At 37.9% G+C, this 14,272-nt stretch overlaps 1 protein-coding gene across 1 annotated transcript; it reads left to right on the plus strand.

Annotated features, from left to right (window-relative positions):
- The first annotated feature begins 4,430 nt into the window (after positions 1-4,430).
- On the plus strand, positions 4,431-12,138 carry slc35f6 (solute carrier family 35 member F6). Its single transcript, XM_046061516.1, has 6 exons — positions 4,431-4,593; positions 7,519-7,591; positions 8,190-8,361; positions 8,767-8,982; positions 9,224-9,334; positions 10,757-12,138. The coding sequence occupies exons 1-6, from the start codon at positions 4,517-4,519 to the stop codon at positions 11,242-11,244; spliced, it is 1,137 nt and encodes a 378-aa protein (XP_045917472.1). The 5' UTR covers positions 4,431-4,516; the 3' UTR covers positions 11,245-12,138.
- The last annotated feature ends 2,134 nt before the right edge of the window (positions 12,139-14,272 follow it).

Consider the following 14,272-nt stretch of genomic DNA (forward strand, 5'->3'; position numbering starts at 1 on the left):
TGCAGATGTTACACGTTATATAACAGCACAGAGTCGCAGGGTCACCAGTGATATCTGTGTTAAGTATGCACAGGTGAGCATTGCTGTGCCAGTGATAATGAACAATTCTGCTGTCAGTTCACCTTGAACTGTTGAGCTGCAGAGCAGAAAGGTGGACAGTTCCCCATGAAGCTTTTTAATAAACTGTGACCCGCCTCACTCTTCTCAGCTGACGATGCCATGTGACATTTCAATGGCCGCAGTTGAGCTGCATGCACACAAAGTGCTCCCTCGTCACCTTTCCCTCCCGCAGGTCTAACCTCACACCACTGGAGATTGGCTGTCAATCAAATGTTTCCAGGCCATTCAGCATGAAATGATAATGCTCCTGGGCACTGGTATTTTTTTATGGCTGCCACAAATGTTCTGACTCATTCAAGGGCACATTTAAAGAAATACAGGTTCACTGTAGATGATGTAAAGCCAAAATTTTGTGCAGTACATGCATTTAATAAATGGTTATTGTTGCATGAGTGGTTGATGTATGTACACAACAGCAGCACAGAAGCAAAGAGCCACTAAAAATTAGAAAAATTAATGTCTCCAGAATGTGATCAAATGTAAGATAGATAAATTTGTTGAGTCTCAGATTTATTGCTGAAGACTTTATTATTGGTAGTATCATTACTTTAGGTATCAATCTGCCCACCCATAGCAGCAGGACTCATAAATGCCACTGTTGGTGGGGGTCTTTGTCTGTTAGTTCATCTTGTTTGGTCCAGTGCAAGACATCTTAATAATAACAATAATAATAAACTTTATTTAAAAAGCACTAATCAAACAAATGTATTTAGAGCTTCACAAAAGACACACAGAGAGAAGATGACACAAAATACCATTGTGAAGTTTAAAATGCTTAGATAAACTAGCATAAAAACTTTAAAAAATAAATAGCAGCTCAGATAAAGTCAGGATAAGCCTTCTGATAAAAGTGTGTTTTTAAAAAGAGACTTAAAAGAAGACACTGACTCTGAGATCCTGCTTTCCTCAGATAGGTCGTTCTAGGGCCTCGAGAGCTTTGAAAATAAAAAGTCTGTTCCCTTTGGTTCTCAACCTGGACACAGGAAAAGACCCCTGTACAAAGATTTTAAACTGCACAGAGGTTCATAAGGAGTTAAAAGATCTAAAATATTAGCTGGAGCCAGGCCATAGCGAGCCGCCGAAGTAATCAATAAGATATTAAAATCAGTCCTAAAACAGAAAACAGACAGGGAGCCAGCGCAAAGAAACTAAAATGGGTGTGATGTGATCGTACAGCCTGGTTCTAGTTGAAAGCCTAGCTGCTGAATTCTGTACAGTCTGTGATCATTTCAGGGTTTTTTGATTAAGGTAAGAGGAAAGACTGTTGCAATAATCAACGTTCAACAACAAGTACTACTTTTTCTTGTTATTTAAAAAGATTTATTTGAATCTAATAGACATATTAATGCTGAGGATGAACCCTTTCCTTTTTTAACACACTATTTTGGGTTCGGTTGTGCCTTGTTCTGGTCAAAATGTCAATTTGGCATATGTGATAGCTCATAATCGGATTAAATCCTGCTGCAGTAAAATTATCCAGCACTTCAACCAGTCAGATACCCAGGAATCGTCATTACAAGTACATACCAGTTCTATGAGACACACATGTAGGAGATCTAAAATAAATCAAGTCCAGTTCAGAAGTTTGCTGTCATGGTGTGAGTTTATTAAAGCTTGCTGGCACACTGTTGAACTCACAGACACAGAGAGGATCTGAGCAAATGAAATGGACTTCTATACCATGAAACAATTTGGCAGTATGTATAAAGTAGTGATCAAAGGTTAAGGTAAGGCAGTGATCAGGTGGAATGCAATTACAAATGGAAGCAAAAGGCAGGAAGTGAGGCATTTGCATTCAGACCTAAAGAGGGTCACACAGTTTACAGAGGACAGAGGGCCAAATTAGCAGGGGGGGCAGGAGGCAGAAAGGACACACTGAGGGTATATGACAAGATCAAGATATGACATGATCAATAGGCCAAACCAGGATGTTGCTCTTAGAAGAGACGTCAATTGATTAGTAAGTCTACAACTGCCCAGACATGTATTTCTTTTGATCAAGTCACAAGACAGCCCAAGATTTTTTGCCTTCATGACAGCACTTGAACAGAATTACAGTTACTAAATGTTAAGTGGTGAGGAGCCAAGAGGTTTTACTGCTGTCTAGTAGTGAGATGAGACACTTCACAAAGAGTCACTGAGCAGATGTCTCCTTGATCTCATCAACAGTCTGGGAAGTCACCAAGAATCCTGTTTAGCACCCTCTAACACCAAAGGAATGGAACAAGGAGAAGAGCTCATAATAAGCCCATTTCTTAATTTCTTCAGCAAAGAAATGTGTGTGTGTGTGTGTGTGTGTGTGTGTGTGTGTGTGTGTGACACATCTTAATTCCTTCCAGTTCAGTGTGTGCAGCCTCAGAGATGATCATTTTAAAATCCTTTTCTTTCATGTTCTTGTGGTAGCATTTATCTCCTATGGAACATATGGATTAACCTTTAACACACATACCTTAACTTCATTTCAAATCAGATAATTTATTTCTTTAATTTTATAACTTTTCATTTGTAGGTTTTGAAAAGCCTAAAATTGATCTCATAAGCGCTAAGGGACAGCATCCTCATGGAAAGTGGAGTGCATGTTCTAATTTTAAGCAATGTGAGGCCACAGTGGGGGAAATTTTGCTGTGGTCCCATTTTAAAATCCAAGAGGGTTCATCTGGTCTTTGACTCCCCCTGCTGTTTATGCTTGATGCATACCGTGCTGCCTTAAAGGTCCACTCGTAAACGACTGTTTTATTTAATTATGACCATAAAAACAACTTGCATTTAAGTGTATTGGGAAATAATACCAAACAAACCTTACCACTATTTTTATTGCAACAACACCAAGAGAACTCCTGCCAGTATGATGAGCAGAAGTAAAGGATCACTACTACTGCAGTTTTCCTACTTCGCTTGTAAACTTACTAGATTCTTTAAAGCAACAGTTTTAGGCTTATTTATGGATATAGTTGAGGTGGTCCAGGTAAGCTTCTGCAGTCCTAATCCAAGAATGTCATAGTAGTAAGTATGATTTTTACCAGCATAATAAATACATTGACTGCATATTACTCATCAAATTTCACAAATTGCATACTAATAAGACTATTGTTAATGAGAGGAACAACATCTCACCATAATGTCCATTTAGCTTTTGATTGTCATCTTCAAATTTAAATTTTTTCCCCCCCATTTCATTGAAATGTTTGTAATTACATACATTCAATGGCAAGACAACTGTTCAGATGCCATCTACTGATGAAGATCATGTGATGTGATCAAAAACACCAGACTACTACTGAATGGACCTTGTGTTGAGATTATTTTCTCAGCTTCTGTTTCCAAGGCCAAGAAAGAACATTGTACCTTAGCTAAAATTGTTATTTTAATATTATTATTCATTTCTTTTGCTAGGTGTTGCTTTTTAAAAAATTAGATGTTGGTTTATTAAACATTGCACATTTTACTAAACTAAACAAAGTTAGGCAGTGGGAACAGGCCGATACAACAGAAGACCAAATAGCATAAATATCCATCCATCCATCCATCCATCTTCATCCGCTTATCCGAGATCGGGTCGCGGGGTAGCATAAATATATACATATAAAAATATAACTAACACAAAGGTTGTAAGTAAAAGCACAGTTTTCATAGTCTTAAGGTTTTTGGAAAACTTTGTCATTGTATCAAGGTACCTTTTTGAATCTTGTTTAAATACAAGGCAAGGTAAGACAATTTTATTTGTATAGCACATTTCAAAAACAAGGCAATTCAAAGTGCTTTACATAAAACATAAACTCATTATAGGTAAATTTAAAAAAGACATTTAAATACATTTTTAAAAGGGTCAAACAGAAAATAAAAACAGGATAAAATCTTTTTTAAAAGAGATAAATACAGCATAAAACAGGACAGTAGAAGTTACAGTGCAGTGTAAGTTATTCCTCTACAGCCTTGAAATTGATTTAATTAAAGCCAGTGGTAAAACGAAAAGTCTTCAGTATTGATTTAAATGAACTGAGAGTTTCAGCAGACCTGCAGTTTTCTGGGAGTTGTTCCATATGGAGCATAAAAACGGAACGCTGCTTCTCCAAATACAGGGAAGAGGCCTAGTTTTACAATTCTGTTTAAAATTTGGTTATTAAAATGTATTAATTATAAAATATAACTTTCATCTTCCTGCTTGTACGTAAATATTTGGTGTCTTAGTTGAGTTTTTACTGAGACTCTCCTTTTGATCTGGTGTGTTCCGTCATTTCCGACATGACCTGAAGGCAGCCTGTAGTTTGCTCTGCGGTCAGCTGACTCTGAGCTGTCATGTGGCGTTCAGAGGCAGAGCAGGTCTCACGGACAGAGTCACAACAACCTGTCTCAACTTGGTGATCGTCGTTTTGTCTGTCCTATTCTCACGTCCAGCATGGCTTGGACAAAATACCAACTGTTCCTTGCGGGGCTTATGCTCACAACGGGCTCTATCAACACGTTATCGGCGAAGTGAGTAGATTAAATTATGTGTTTCTACTGGTGTCATGAGTTCATAGTTAATTTCACTGTAGGAGTATCACACTGCTAAAACAGAGCAGGATCAGTGTTTCACTTGGTTTCAACACAAAAGGTGAATTACCTTTAACTGCTTATCAGCTAGCTAATAAGTTAATTAATCGAGCTAATTCGTTTATTACGGTTTTGTTATAGTTGTAGCTAACGTAACGTTACTGTAACGTTATCTAAGTTACTAGCAGGTAACGTTAGCTGCTAAATACCAAGCTAATGGCTTGTTAGCTTGTCATGCAGATGTTAAACAACAGCCGTCACATAAAAGCTACTTTTCATCAACCGTTGTTAACCAGTACAGATACTTCCTTCTGGTCAAAGACGGAAGGCATAAACCATTGTCATTCATAAATGACTTAAGATGAGACGCATGCTTTCAAATGGCTTAACGTTAGTTGCAGCTACATGTTTCTTCTTTGCGAGGAAGCTAATGCTTATCTGAAGAATGGTTTATCTGAAGTCAAATGTTGCAGTGACAGTGCAGTTATAGTAAATAAACTGACTCTGAAGCTGTGTAGTGTCATTATGAGCTATCTTTGTTTGAAATGTGTGCTTTGATGGGACATGACTCAGGCATTCATGATCTGTCAGACATTAAATAATAGCTTCTTTGTAGTTCGCATGTGACTACAGTATCTGGCATCCGTCCTTTATTTATTTTAGGACTGAAACTAACCATGAATTTCATTATCATTTTGTCTTAAAAACATCAGAAAAATGCCCATTACAACTCCCTAGACCACAAAGGGTCATCTTTAAATGGACAGGTTTCTCCAACCAGCACTCCAAAATCTAAAAATATTCAACTTAAAATTACTTAAAAATAGTTTAGGCCGATTTACAAATCGATTAATAGACTAATCATTCAGTCCTGAAATTACTTCTCATATATTCCAGGGCTGCAACAAACAACTATTTCAATTAAGGCAAGGCAAGAGTATTTATAAAGCATAATTCAGTTAATTGATTAATCATTTGGTCTGTAAAAAATGCCCATCATATCTTCCAAGCCCTCAAAAAAGTCTTTAAATTGCTTGTTTTAACCAACTAGCAGTCCAAAACCCAAAGATATTCAATTTACAGATATATAAACTGTAAACTCACATTTGAGAAGCTGGAACCAGACAATATTTGGTATTTTTCAGTGATAAATCACTTTAAGTATCAAATGACTAATTGTTTCAATATATATAAGTCCTTAGTCGTTGTTGTCTCAATAGGAAGAGGTTTAGTGAAACAAGAAATTCAGCTAATCCTACTTCTCCAATAATCTGTGATGTCAGCTCTGTTCTGCCTGACACACACACTTCACTGTCCTTTTTGTGGGTTTTGTCAGCTGAGCAAAATTCAAATCTAGGCACACCGTGTGTGTGTCAGATGAAACAAGCTGTGTCATGTTAGAGAAGAAGAGAATACAGCGACTAACAGGTGAGGTCGTACTACAGTCACCCGAAACCTGCTCCGTCACAGCGCTGCCTCGCTGGTTTTAAAGCCCTACAGCTGAGATCAGTTATGGCGTGTTGGTTGATAGTTCTGGTGCAAGTTCCCTCTTTTTATTTCATGTAAGAATACAATATGTGAAGATATTCGATCCAAAACACAGTGAGCACAAATAAACGTGATAGTGACAAGAGATGTGGATCAGTCACAGGCCCGGTCTAGTTTCTGTCTGGATGAGCTCAGAAGTTATTGCATTTGAAGGAAGTGCTGTCTCATCACCTTTATGGACCACATTCCCTTGTTGTGCATTTTGAAGCAGACAGGACGCTCACATGCTGGTCATGCTTCCTCTGACTATAAAAGTCAATGGGTTATGCTTATATTTAAGTACTTATTAACTTCACAAGTGACAAGCAACTTAATCATAATATTTTGTCTGAGTGTACAGTTTTTTACATGAGGGTGCAGTGAAGCAACCTTCAGTGTATTCAATGAGAAAAGCAGAAATCCTCTTCACCCCTGTGTGTCAGTTTCTTGCTCGCCAAACGCAGACATAATGTGGAAGAATCCAAAATGAGAAAGAGGTTCAGTGCACAATAAAAGTCCAGACCCACCTTGTTTTTTAAAACATGCAGAAATAAGTGGGGGGAAAAGTGGGTGTAAAGCAGAAATTGCAATTATTTTAATTATTGATTAATCTGCAGCAGAATTTAATTAACGTTCCCTACCATTAACATGTAGTAAAAATTTAGGAGGAGGGAGACACTGGTCGATTCTCCTGTGTGGGCCACTACTACATGTTTAGATGCCTTCCGTCCCAAGTGCAGTTCAGCCCAGCCGATTCCTCGTGAGGAGCTCCCAGGAGCTCGGGCTTCTGGGTTAGGTGTGAAGGCACCCTTACTTTTAATATTCTAATTACATTCTGCAATAATACAGTCATTTCACTGGAAACAGAGTTACTTCCACAGTGTGGTATTGGTACTTTTACAAAGGAAAGGTAATAAATACTTCATCCCCCACTGTTGACTAAAGTTTAAAGGGAGGTTCAGGCTTACAATTGTACCCACGATACACTCAGTTATTTAACAGCTGCAGGTAAAATAGTAGGCTTAGTTCCTTTGAACTGGAACTGTTCTAGCATTTCATTTTAATGATATAACTCAGTACTGTCGTCACGGACTGTGCTGATTAGAATCACATTTGTATACTGCAATAAAATACAAATTACGCCTTTGTCTGTCTGCTCAGTTTCTCCCTGTTTTCTGAATTGCTTTTTAAAAATACTTGCAGATGAATTGACTAATTGTTGCAGCTTTCGCTATGTGGGAAACCCCTTTTCTCATTTTAGCGTTTCCTGTGAATATTTGGTTAAATGTGTGTAAAATGTCTATAATAAAGTTGTAATAATGTCTTCTTGTCTGACAGATGGGCTGACATGTTCACAGCGAAAGGTTGCCATGATGACCCTACACACTTATTCTCTCACCCATTTTTACAGGTAAAGTCTTGAACATACAAAAGTATGAGATTTTTGGTGCAATAAGCTCAGATAATCTAAAAAAATATCATAGTTTCACACTATACACAATTATTGTTGTTGTTATGTCCTGACAGATATGAAACTTGATATAAACTTGAAAAATATATTTTTAATAACACTAATACGGTAAAATACAATGACATAAATAAGCAAATGTACATGGTATGATGACTGTCAGTTTTCACACCACAGTATACCATGTCACCCAATTCGCACAATTAGTCTTGATGATTGCTTTTTCTTTGATCAAATAGTTGCTGATTTAAGTCAAAAGTTTGTCAATTTTAGTTACATAAGTTCTGACAGCTGCTTATGTTCAGACATTGAACTTTTTAAGTTTGGCGTCTTTTATAAAATGGCAGCAGAGGTGTTGTATCAGCGGTAGTTTTCATCATCATTTTCATAAGATATCATTTTTCAAAATGCTGCTGACCCTTTTGAAAATGAAAAGTGATTCTGTAAACAGTATATTTTGTTAAATTTTCTGTGAAGCAAAAATCCAATCAGTAATTGGTTTCTCAACATTGTCTCTCTGTCTGTCCATCTACGTGTCCAGGCGGTGTTTATGTTTCTGGGTGAGTTAAGCTGTCTTGCAGTCTTCTACATCTTACTTCACCATGACAGACGTAGCCCAGAGCCCAGGGTGAACCCGGGCCAGAGCTTCAACCCTCTCCTCTTCTTCCCACCCGCCATGTGTGACATGACAGCCACCTCCATCATGTATGTTGGTAAGTGGGCTTTAAATTTTCAGAAAACCTTTTTAAAATAAGCTTGTTTAAAGTGCTTATATGTTGGGGGTTTTTTTATGGTGTTTATGGTAGACATGAGCGTACGTCGTGCTCTGTTCTCGTGATCTGCCCTTCAAAGGTCAAATGTCATGAATTCAGTCCCACTGGTGCAGCCAAACAAACTAGATTATCTACTACTGTTTAAAGAATCATTTCGTCAGGAAAAGAGATAATTAAGTCAAAGATAATGTTTTTTTCTGTGTTGCGCAGCCGCTGCCTTTCAGCTTTATAGGGCAGTGTGAATTGTTTGTGTCATGGAAAAAGAAGCCTGTATTTTTAGATGATAAATGTACCAAATGAACATGTGTCCGTCCTCTTAAACCCACCCCTTTTGTTCACCCCCAGCTCTCAACATGACCAGCGCCTCCAGCTTCCAGATGCTGCGTGGAGCCGTCATCATCTTTACTGGTCTGCTCTCTGTGGCGTTCCTGGGGCGACGCCTGGCGCCCAGTCAGTGGTTCGGCATGCTCACCACCATCTTGGGCCTTGTGATAGTGGGCCTCGCTGACTTCTTCAGCGGGCACAGAGACGACACACACAAACTCAGTGACATCATCACAGGTAAGGTAGATTTTTAGTAATCACGTGCTTTGTTTTCGGCACTAATCGACCCTGTATTTGATCCATGGTGTTGCAGTACAACAGCAAGAAAAGTCTTAAGTGATAAAACAAAGAGAAGTAATTGTTTGGTTAAATATTTAAAATGAACTCCAACCTCAGTACAACATTGAAAATGCAGTATAATATTTTTCCCTTCCTAAAAGAAGTAAATAAAACGCCACTACTCTCTTCTGTCCTGCAGGAGACCTTCTGATCATCCTGGCTCAGATCATTGTTTCAGTGCAGATGGTCCTGGAGGAAAAGTTTGTCTACAAACATGACGTCCATCCTCTTCGGGCTGTTGGCACTGAAGGTACAGCATTCATCTGCGGTTACATGTAACATGGTTTTGTAGGTCGGAGCTTAGTTTGCAATTTTGCAAGAATACCAAAGAGAAGGAATGTTGACTTAAAACTCTGATAATGGTGAAGAACCTCGATGGATTTGAACCCCCTAAACCCACAAATAAACAAATGGACACAGAAGTACACGAGTAGCCAAATTCCTGACCTGCCAATGAAGATGATGAGGAATGCAAAGATCAATCAACTGCAGACAGACTAGCTTTATCATTGTTTGCATACAGATACAGAAATATCTATAATTAGTATATTAGTATCTATAATTAGAGCCCGACTGATATGAGATTTTTAAGTCCGATACCGATTTCGATATTTGAGGATTTTCAAATCTGACAGCCAATATATCGGCCGATATTCTTTTCCCCCTTATTTTAAGAAACGCATAACATAAACAAAAATTATCCCTAACCTTTGTTATTTTGAGAACTCACTAAGATACCATAACATAATGCAGTTTAAAAATAAACTTGTATTGTTAGAAATAGTACTTTGAACAAAAGTACAACAAAATATATTGAAGTTTTAATAAATAAGAGTCAAATGTATAAAACTACAGAAATTTTTTTTTAAATATCTGATTTATTTATAAATTATACTACTACTACTAAAAATTATAATAATACCATATATCATCTCTCGTGTCATTGCTATCGTAATAATGATAAACAGGGCTCTCCTACATGGGCAAATAATTATATATATATTTTTTTCATGCACTAGTTATTAGTAGTATTATACAAAAACAGGAACTTTCTCTACAGTGTACAAAGAGTTTGGCCGAATAAATGGCTTGATGTGTTAATGGGCAAATGTGTAGTACCACAACATATTTATATGTTAATAATCTGTCACTGTTGTGTTTGTAACATGTGGTCATCAAAAATCAATCGGTGCAGCTTTTGAATAATCTTTTCAAATATATTTGGCCACAGGGTATCTACGATTAGTTTTACTTTTTTTACTCTCTTGTTTAGCCATTTGATTATTTTATGTCTCATTCTTATTTCATGTCTGCTGTTTATATAATGTTATTGTCTTTAATTATAGGCCTATGGTTGGGGCCCCCAAAACGGGTCACAAGATAAATTAGAGAGATTAGATATTATAGATATAGATTACATATGATAGATTAGAGATTAATAACAAGACAAGAAAGCAGAAAAAAAGAAGTATGTTCACCAAAGTCAGGCTCTAATCTTTGCTTTTGTCTTGTAAATAACTGGATATTTTTATTTCTTTAAATCACTCTTTGGTTGGGCTGATCTCATGTGGTGATGAATGGTCGCAAGAAGACTTGATTTTAAGGGGTCACAAGCTACAAAGGTTGGGAACCGCAGTCAACGGGCATGTTAAATTCTGCTCTCTATTTCCAGGTTTGTTTGGATTCGTCGTGCTGTCGCTGCTTCTCATCCCGATGTATTTCATCTACGTTGGCAACTTCAGCGACAACCCTCGGCACGTTCTGGAGGATGCGCTGGATGCCTTCTGTCAGATCGGGCACCAGCCTCTCATCATTTTGGCTCTGCTGGGCAACACAGTCAGCATTGCTTTCTTCAACTTTGCCGGCATCAGTGTCACTAAAGAGATCAGCGCCACCACCCGCATGGTGCTGGACAGCCTGCGCACGCTGGTCATCTGGGTGGTGAGCCTGGCGCTGGGTTGGGAGCAGTTTCATGGCCTGCAGGTGCTGGGCTTCCTGGTCTTGCTGCTGGGTGCGGCGCTCTACAATGGCCTGCACCGCCCCTTGCTGGCCAGGATACCGTGCTGCGCTGAGATGGTGACCACAGAGGAGGAGAACAGCCCAGAAGAAAGAGAGAGACTGCTGGGTGACGGCAGGGTGCAGGCCGCCGACGAGAGCTAGAACTTGTTAATAGTCGACACACTGGGCACAGAAGGCGTCCCAATGTGCTGGACTGTCTGTCAAAGACACTGCACCTTTCATGTCAACCGTCAGTGACGGTTTTTAAATTTGTTTTTTTTTTTTTTTTTGTTCACGACTCAGATTTTAACTGACCTCACACAATGTTTTAATATGTGGAAGTGTGCAAGCTCTCTTAAAGGAATAGTTTTGGGAATCAATTATCAGTTATTGGCAGGAAAGCAAATGATTTGAACTTATTGTTAAACTATTCTTTCAAAGAAACAGACCGTAGAGAGGGCTGTCTGAAGGAACTTTTATATTACAACACAGACTATAAAACATTTAATTTAATTTCGAAATGGATAGTTTAGTCATGACCTTCTGAAACAAAAGATAATTTTAGACAGTTTCATTTGAACCTTTTTTTTTTTTAAAGACACTTGAACTGACTTAGTGAGAAATCACTAGAGCACAGGTTTATTATTTTTTATGCAGATTTTCTTAAATTGATACATCATTGTTTCTGTTAATAATTTTAATATCTGTTCAAATGGTCTTGTATTCAATGGTCTTGTTATGACTCATGAACGGTTTAAAGAAGGGGTTTTTTTTTTTTTTTGCAGGTGTGAGTATGATTTTGCCAAAGTGTTTTCAATATGGAGATAATTGTGCACTCACTGTCACTTCACTGCCTTGTGAAGGCACAAATGAGATAGTTATTTTCACAATTGAATGTAAGGAAAATATCAGAGCTCCTACAACAAGTGATTTGCAAAAAGTTTGTAAAAGATTTTCTAAATTCTGCTTCTCCTCTGTTTAATAGTTTAAGCCGTTGGCTGTAACATACATTAAGAAGAAAGGGAACTGTCATTAAATCACAATTGCTGTATGGCGTATTGGCTTTTTACTCAGGCTTGTGTTGACCACCTAACACTTAAACAACCCACATTAGTGTTTGTGTTGCATGATTAGGTAGGTACAATATTGTATTGAGCTGAATCAATTTGTCGATTAATGGATTAGTTGAGCGATAGAAAGATCAATTTATCATCACAGTTGTAAGCCCAAGTAAATATGGCAAATATTCTGTTTCTATGTGTGGTTGACCGATATGGGTTTTTTAATGGCCGATGCTGATATTTAGAGATCAGGGCAGCTAAGGCTGAAATATAATGCCAATATCAGAAGAAAAGTAATGTATAATTCCATTATTCTATGCCTAGTACAACCTAATATACTAGGTTATCTTAGCCAGCAATATGTTGTTTTAGATGGAATTTTTATTAATTAATGAAATAGAAACATATATTGAGTTATGGTGACTGGTGTTTAAGGGAAAGTGGGGTACAGTTTGTCAGAAGTGACGTAATTCAACTGCAGCTTCTACAGTATACCAGTAATGCTTTTCAGATTAGAGTAGCTTTCATTTATTGTGGGAGAAACACGTTAACATTTAGAAGAGATGATGGTGACTGAGGAAATTTAGGGCTCCAGACTAATGTTTTCACCATCTTCCCAAAACTCACAAAGATAACATAATTTTTTATTTATCGCTCTCATGAGTGCATGCATCAGCTATTCGCCTCTCAAAATGCTAGATATTGGTCTGTCACTTGTTTATACCTTCCCAACTGGTAATTTGCTGCTTTTCTGTGCATCAACAAAAAAGCAGCTGGTTATGAGTGAAAGTTTAATGAAAATAATCATTAGTTGTTTTTAGGCCCATTCTTGATTCGTGACACAGATTAGATGGTTCTCATACGGGACAAAAAAGAAATGAATATGGATAATAATTATATATGGTGATGTAATGAACACTATGAAGTGGTGTTTAAATAAATATGTGTTAAATATGCATAACCATTAACTTGAATTTAACACAGTTTTTACCACACTAATAAGGTAAAGCTTGACATCGCCACATTGTGTTGAAAATATGACAAAGTCTGACTTTGAAGTTCAGCAGCAAAGAAAATACCAGCTCAGTGGATTGAATAGCCAGTGAAAGAGTCCAGTGTCACCAGTCCCACCAGTCCCAACACCAGCAGCTGACACCTGCCTTCACTTCCTGAGTCAACCCAACATCCTCCCTAAAGACCTGGCCTTATGCTTTACTGGAGGTCAAAGGTTAAACCAGGAGTCCCCTGAGATCTACACACACGACCCCGTCCAGCTCTGGAAGAAGGATGAAGGAAATGTGTTAATTGACCAAAGACACACTGGTTTATGTCAATTGACCACATGAACACATTGATTAAGAACTGAATGTAACTGCAAATATAATCAGCAACAAATGATAAACTATCCGTAGTTTTTTTTGATAGGTCTGTACCTTCATTACAGACCACCTTATACATGGTTTAAAGTATTGGAACAAAAAAAGGCTCACCTTAATCATCTGTAAGGTATGTATTTAATCCATTTGCTAGTGGGCTGCTGGCAGTATAGAAGAGAGCTATTGTGGGTACTTGTTGATTTAAAATTTTTTGTTACTTGGTTGCTTTGTGTTTCAGTCCAAAATCACACGCCATGCGCGCACACACGATCTCCCACAGCAGGCCAGTTTAGAGTCTGTCAGTAATACACGACATGTCCGCTAGATGGCGACGTTTTGCTGGAAAATGAAACGCAGCTCTTCATTGCGTGTGGCTGATTTTAGTTATGAGCTGCTACCTGTCAATGTACTGAGGAAAAAAACATATTACCACAGTGACTCCGTTGTAAATAAATAAATCCCCCCCCCCCCCCCCCCCCCCCCACACACACCATATAGAAAGATTACACAGGCTACCGATTGGTTTCCTTTAGGGACAGTTTGAATTTGAAGCCAATTTGGTTAATATTTTAAGCTTTTTATCAAAAAAAGCCATGCAGAAATGTGTTCATAGTGCAGCTAGAGTTGAAATCTCTCTATTTAAATACATAAAATAAGATAAGCCAAATTTACAAAAGACACTCCTGGGACAGAGTGGAAAAACATTTCCAGTAGCTGTTTTCTGGACAAAGATGTCCCAGTGCGATCTGTCCT

Source organism: Micropterus dolomieu, linkage group LG10 (genome assembly GCF_021292245.1).
Source record: "Micropterus dolomieu isolate WLL.071019.BEF.003 ecotype Adirondacks linkage group LG10, ASM2129224v1, whole genome shotgun sequence".
NCBI lineage: Eukaryota > Metazoa > Chordata > Actinopteri > Centrarchiformes > Centrarchidae > Micropterus > Micropterus dolomieu.

Coding starts and splice junctions, on each gene's coding strand:
- slc35f6 (XM_046061516.1), top strand. CDS start 4,517: ATGGCTTGGACAAAATACCAACTGTTCCTTGCGGGGCTTATGCTCACA. Junction 4,594..7,518: donor ATCAACACGTTATCGGCGAA/GTGAGTAGATTA, acceptor CTTGTCTGACAG/ATGGGCTGACATGTTCACAG. Junction 8,362..8,766: donor CACCTCCATCATGTATGTTG/GTAAGTGGGCTT, acceptor GTTCACCCCCAG/CTCTCAACATGACCAGCGCC.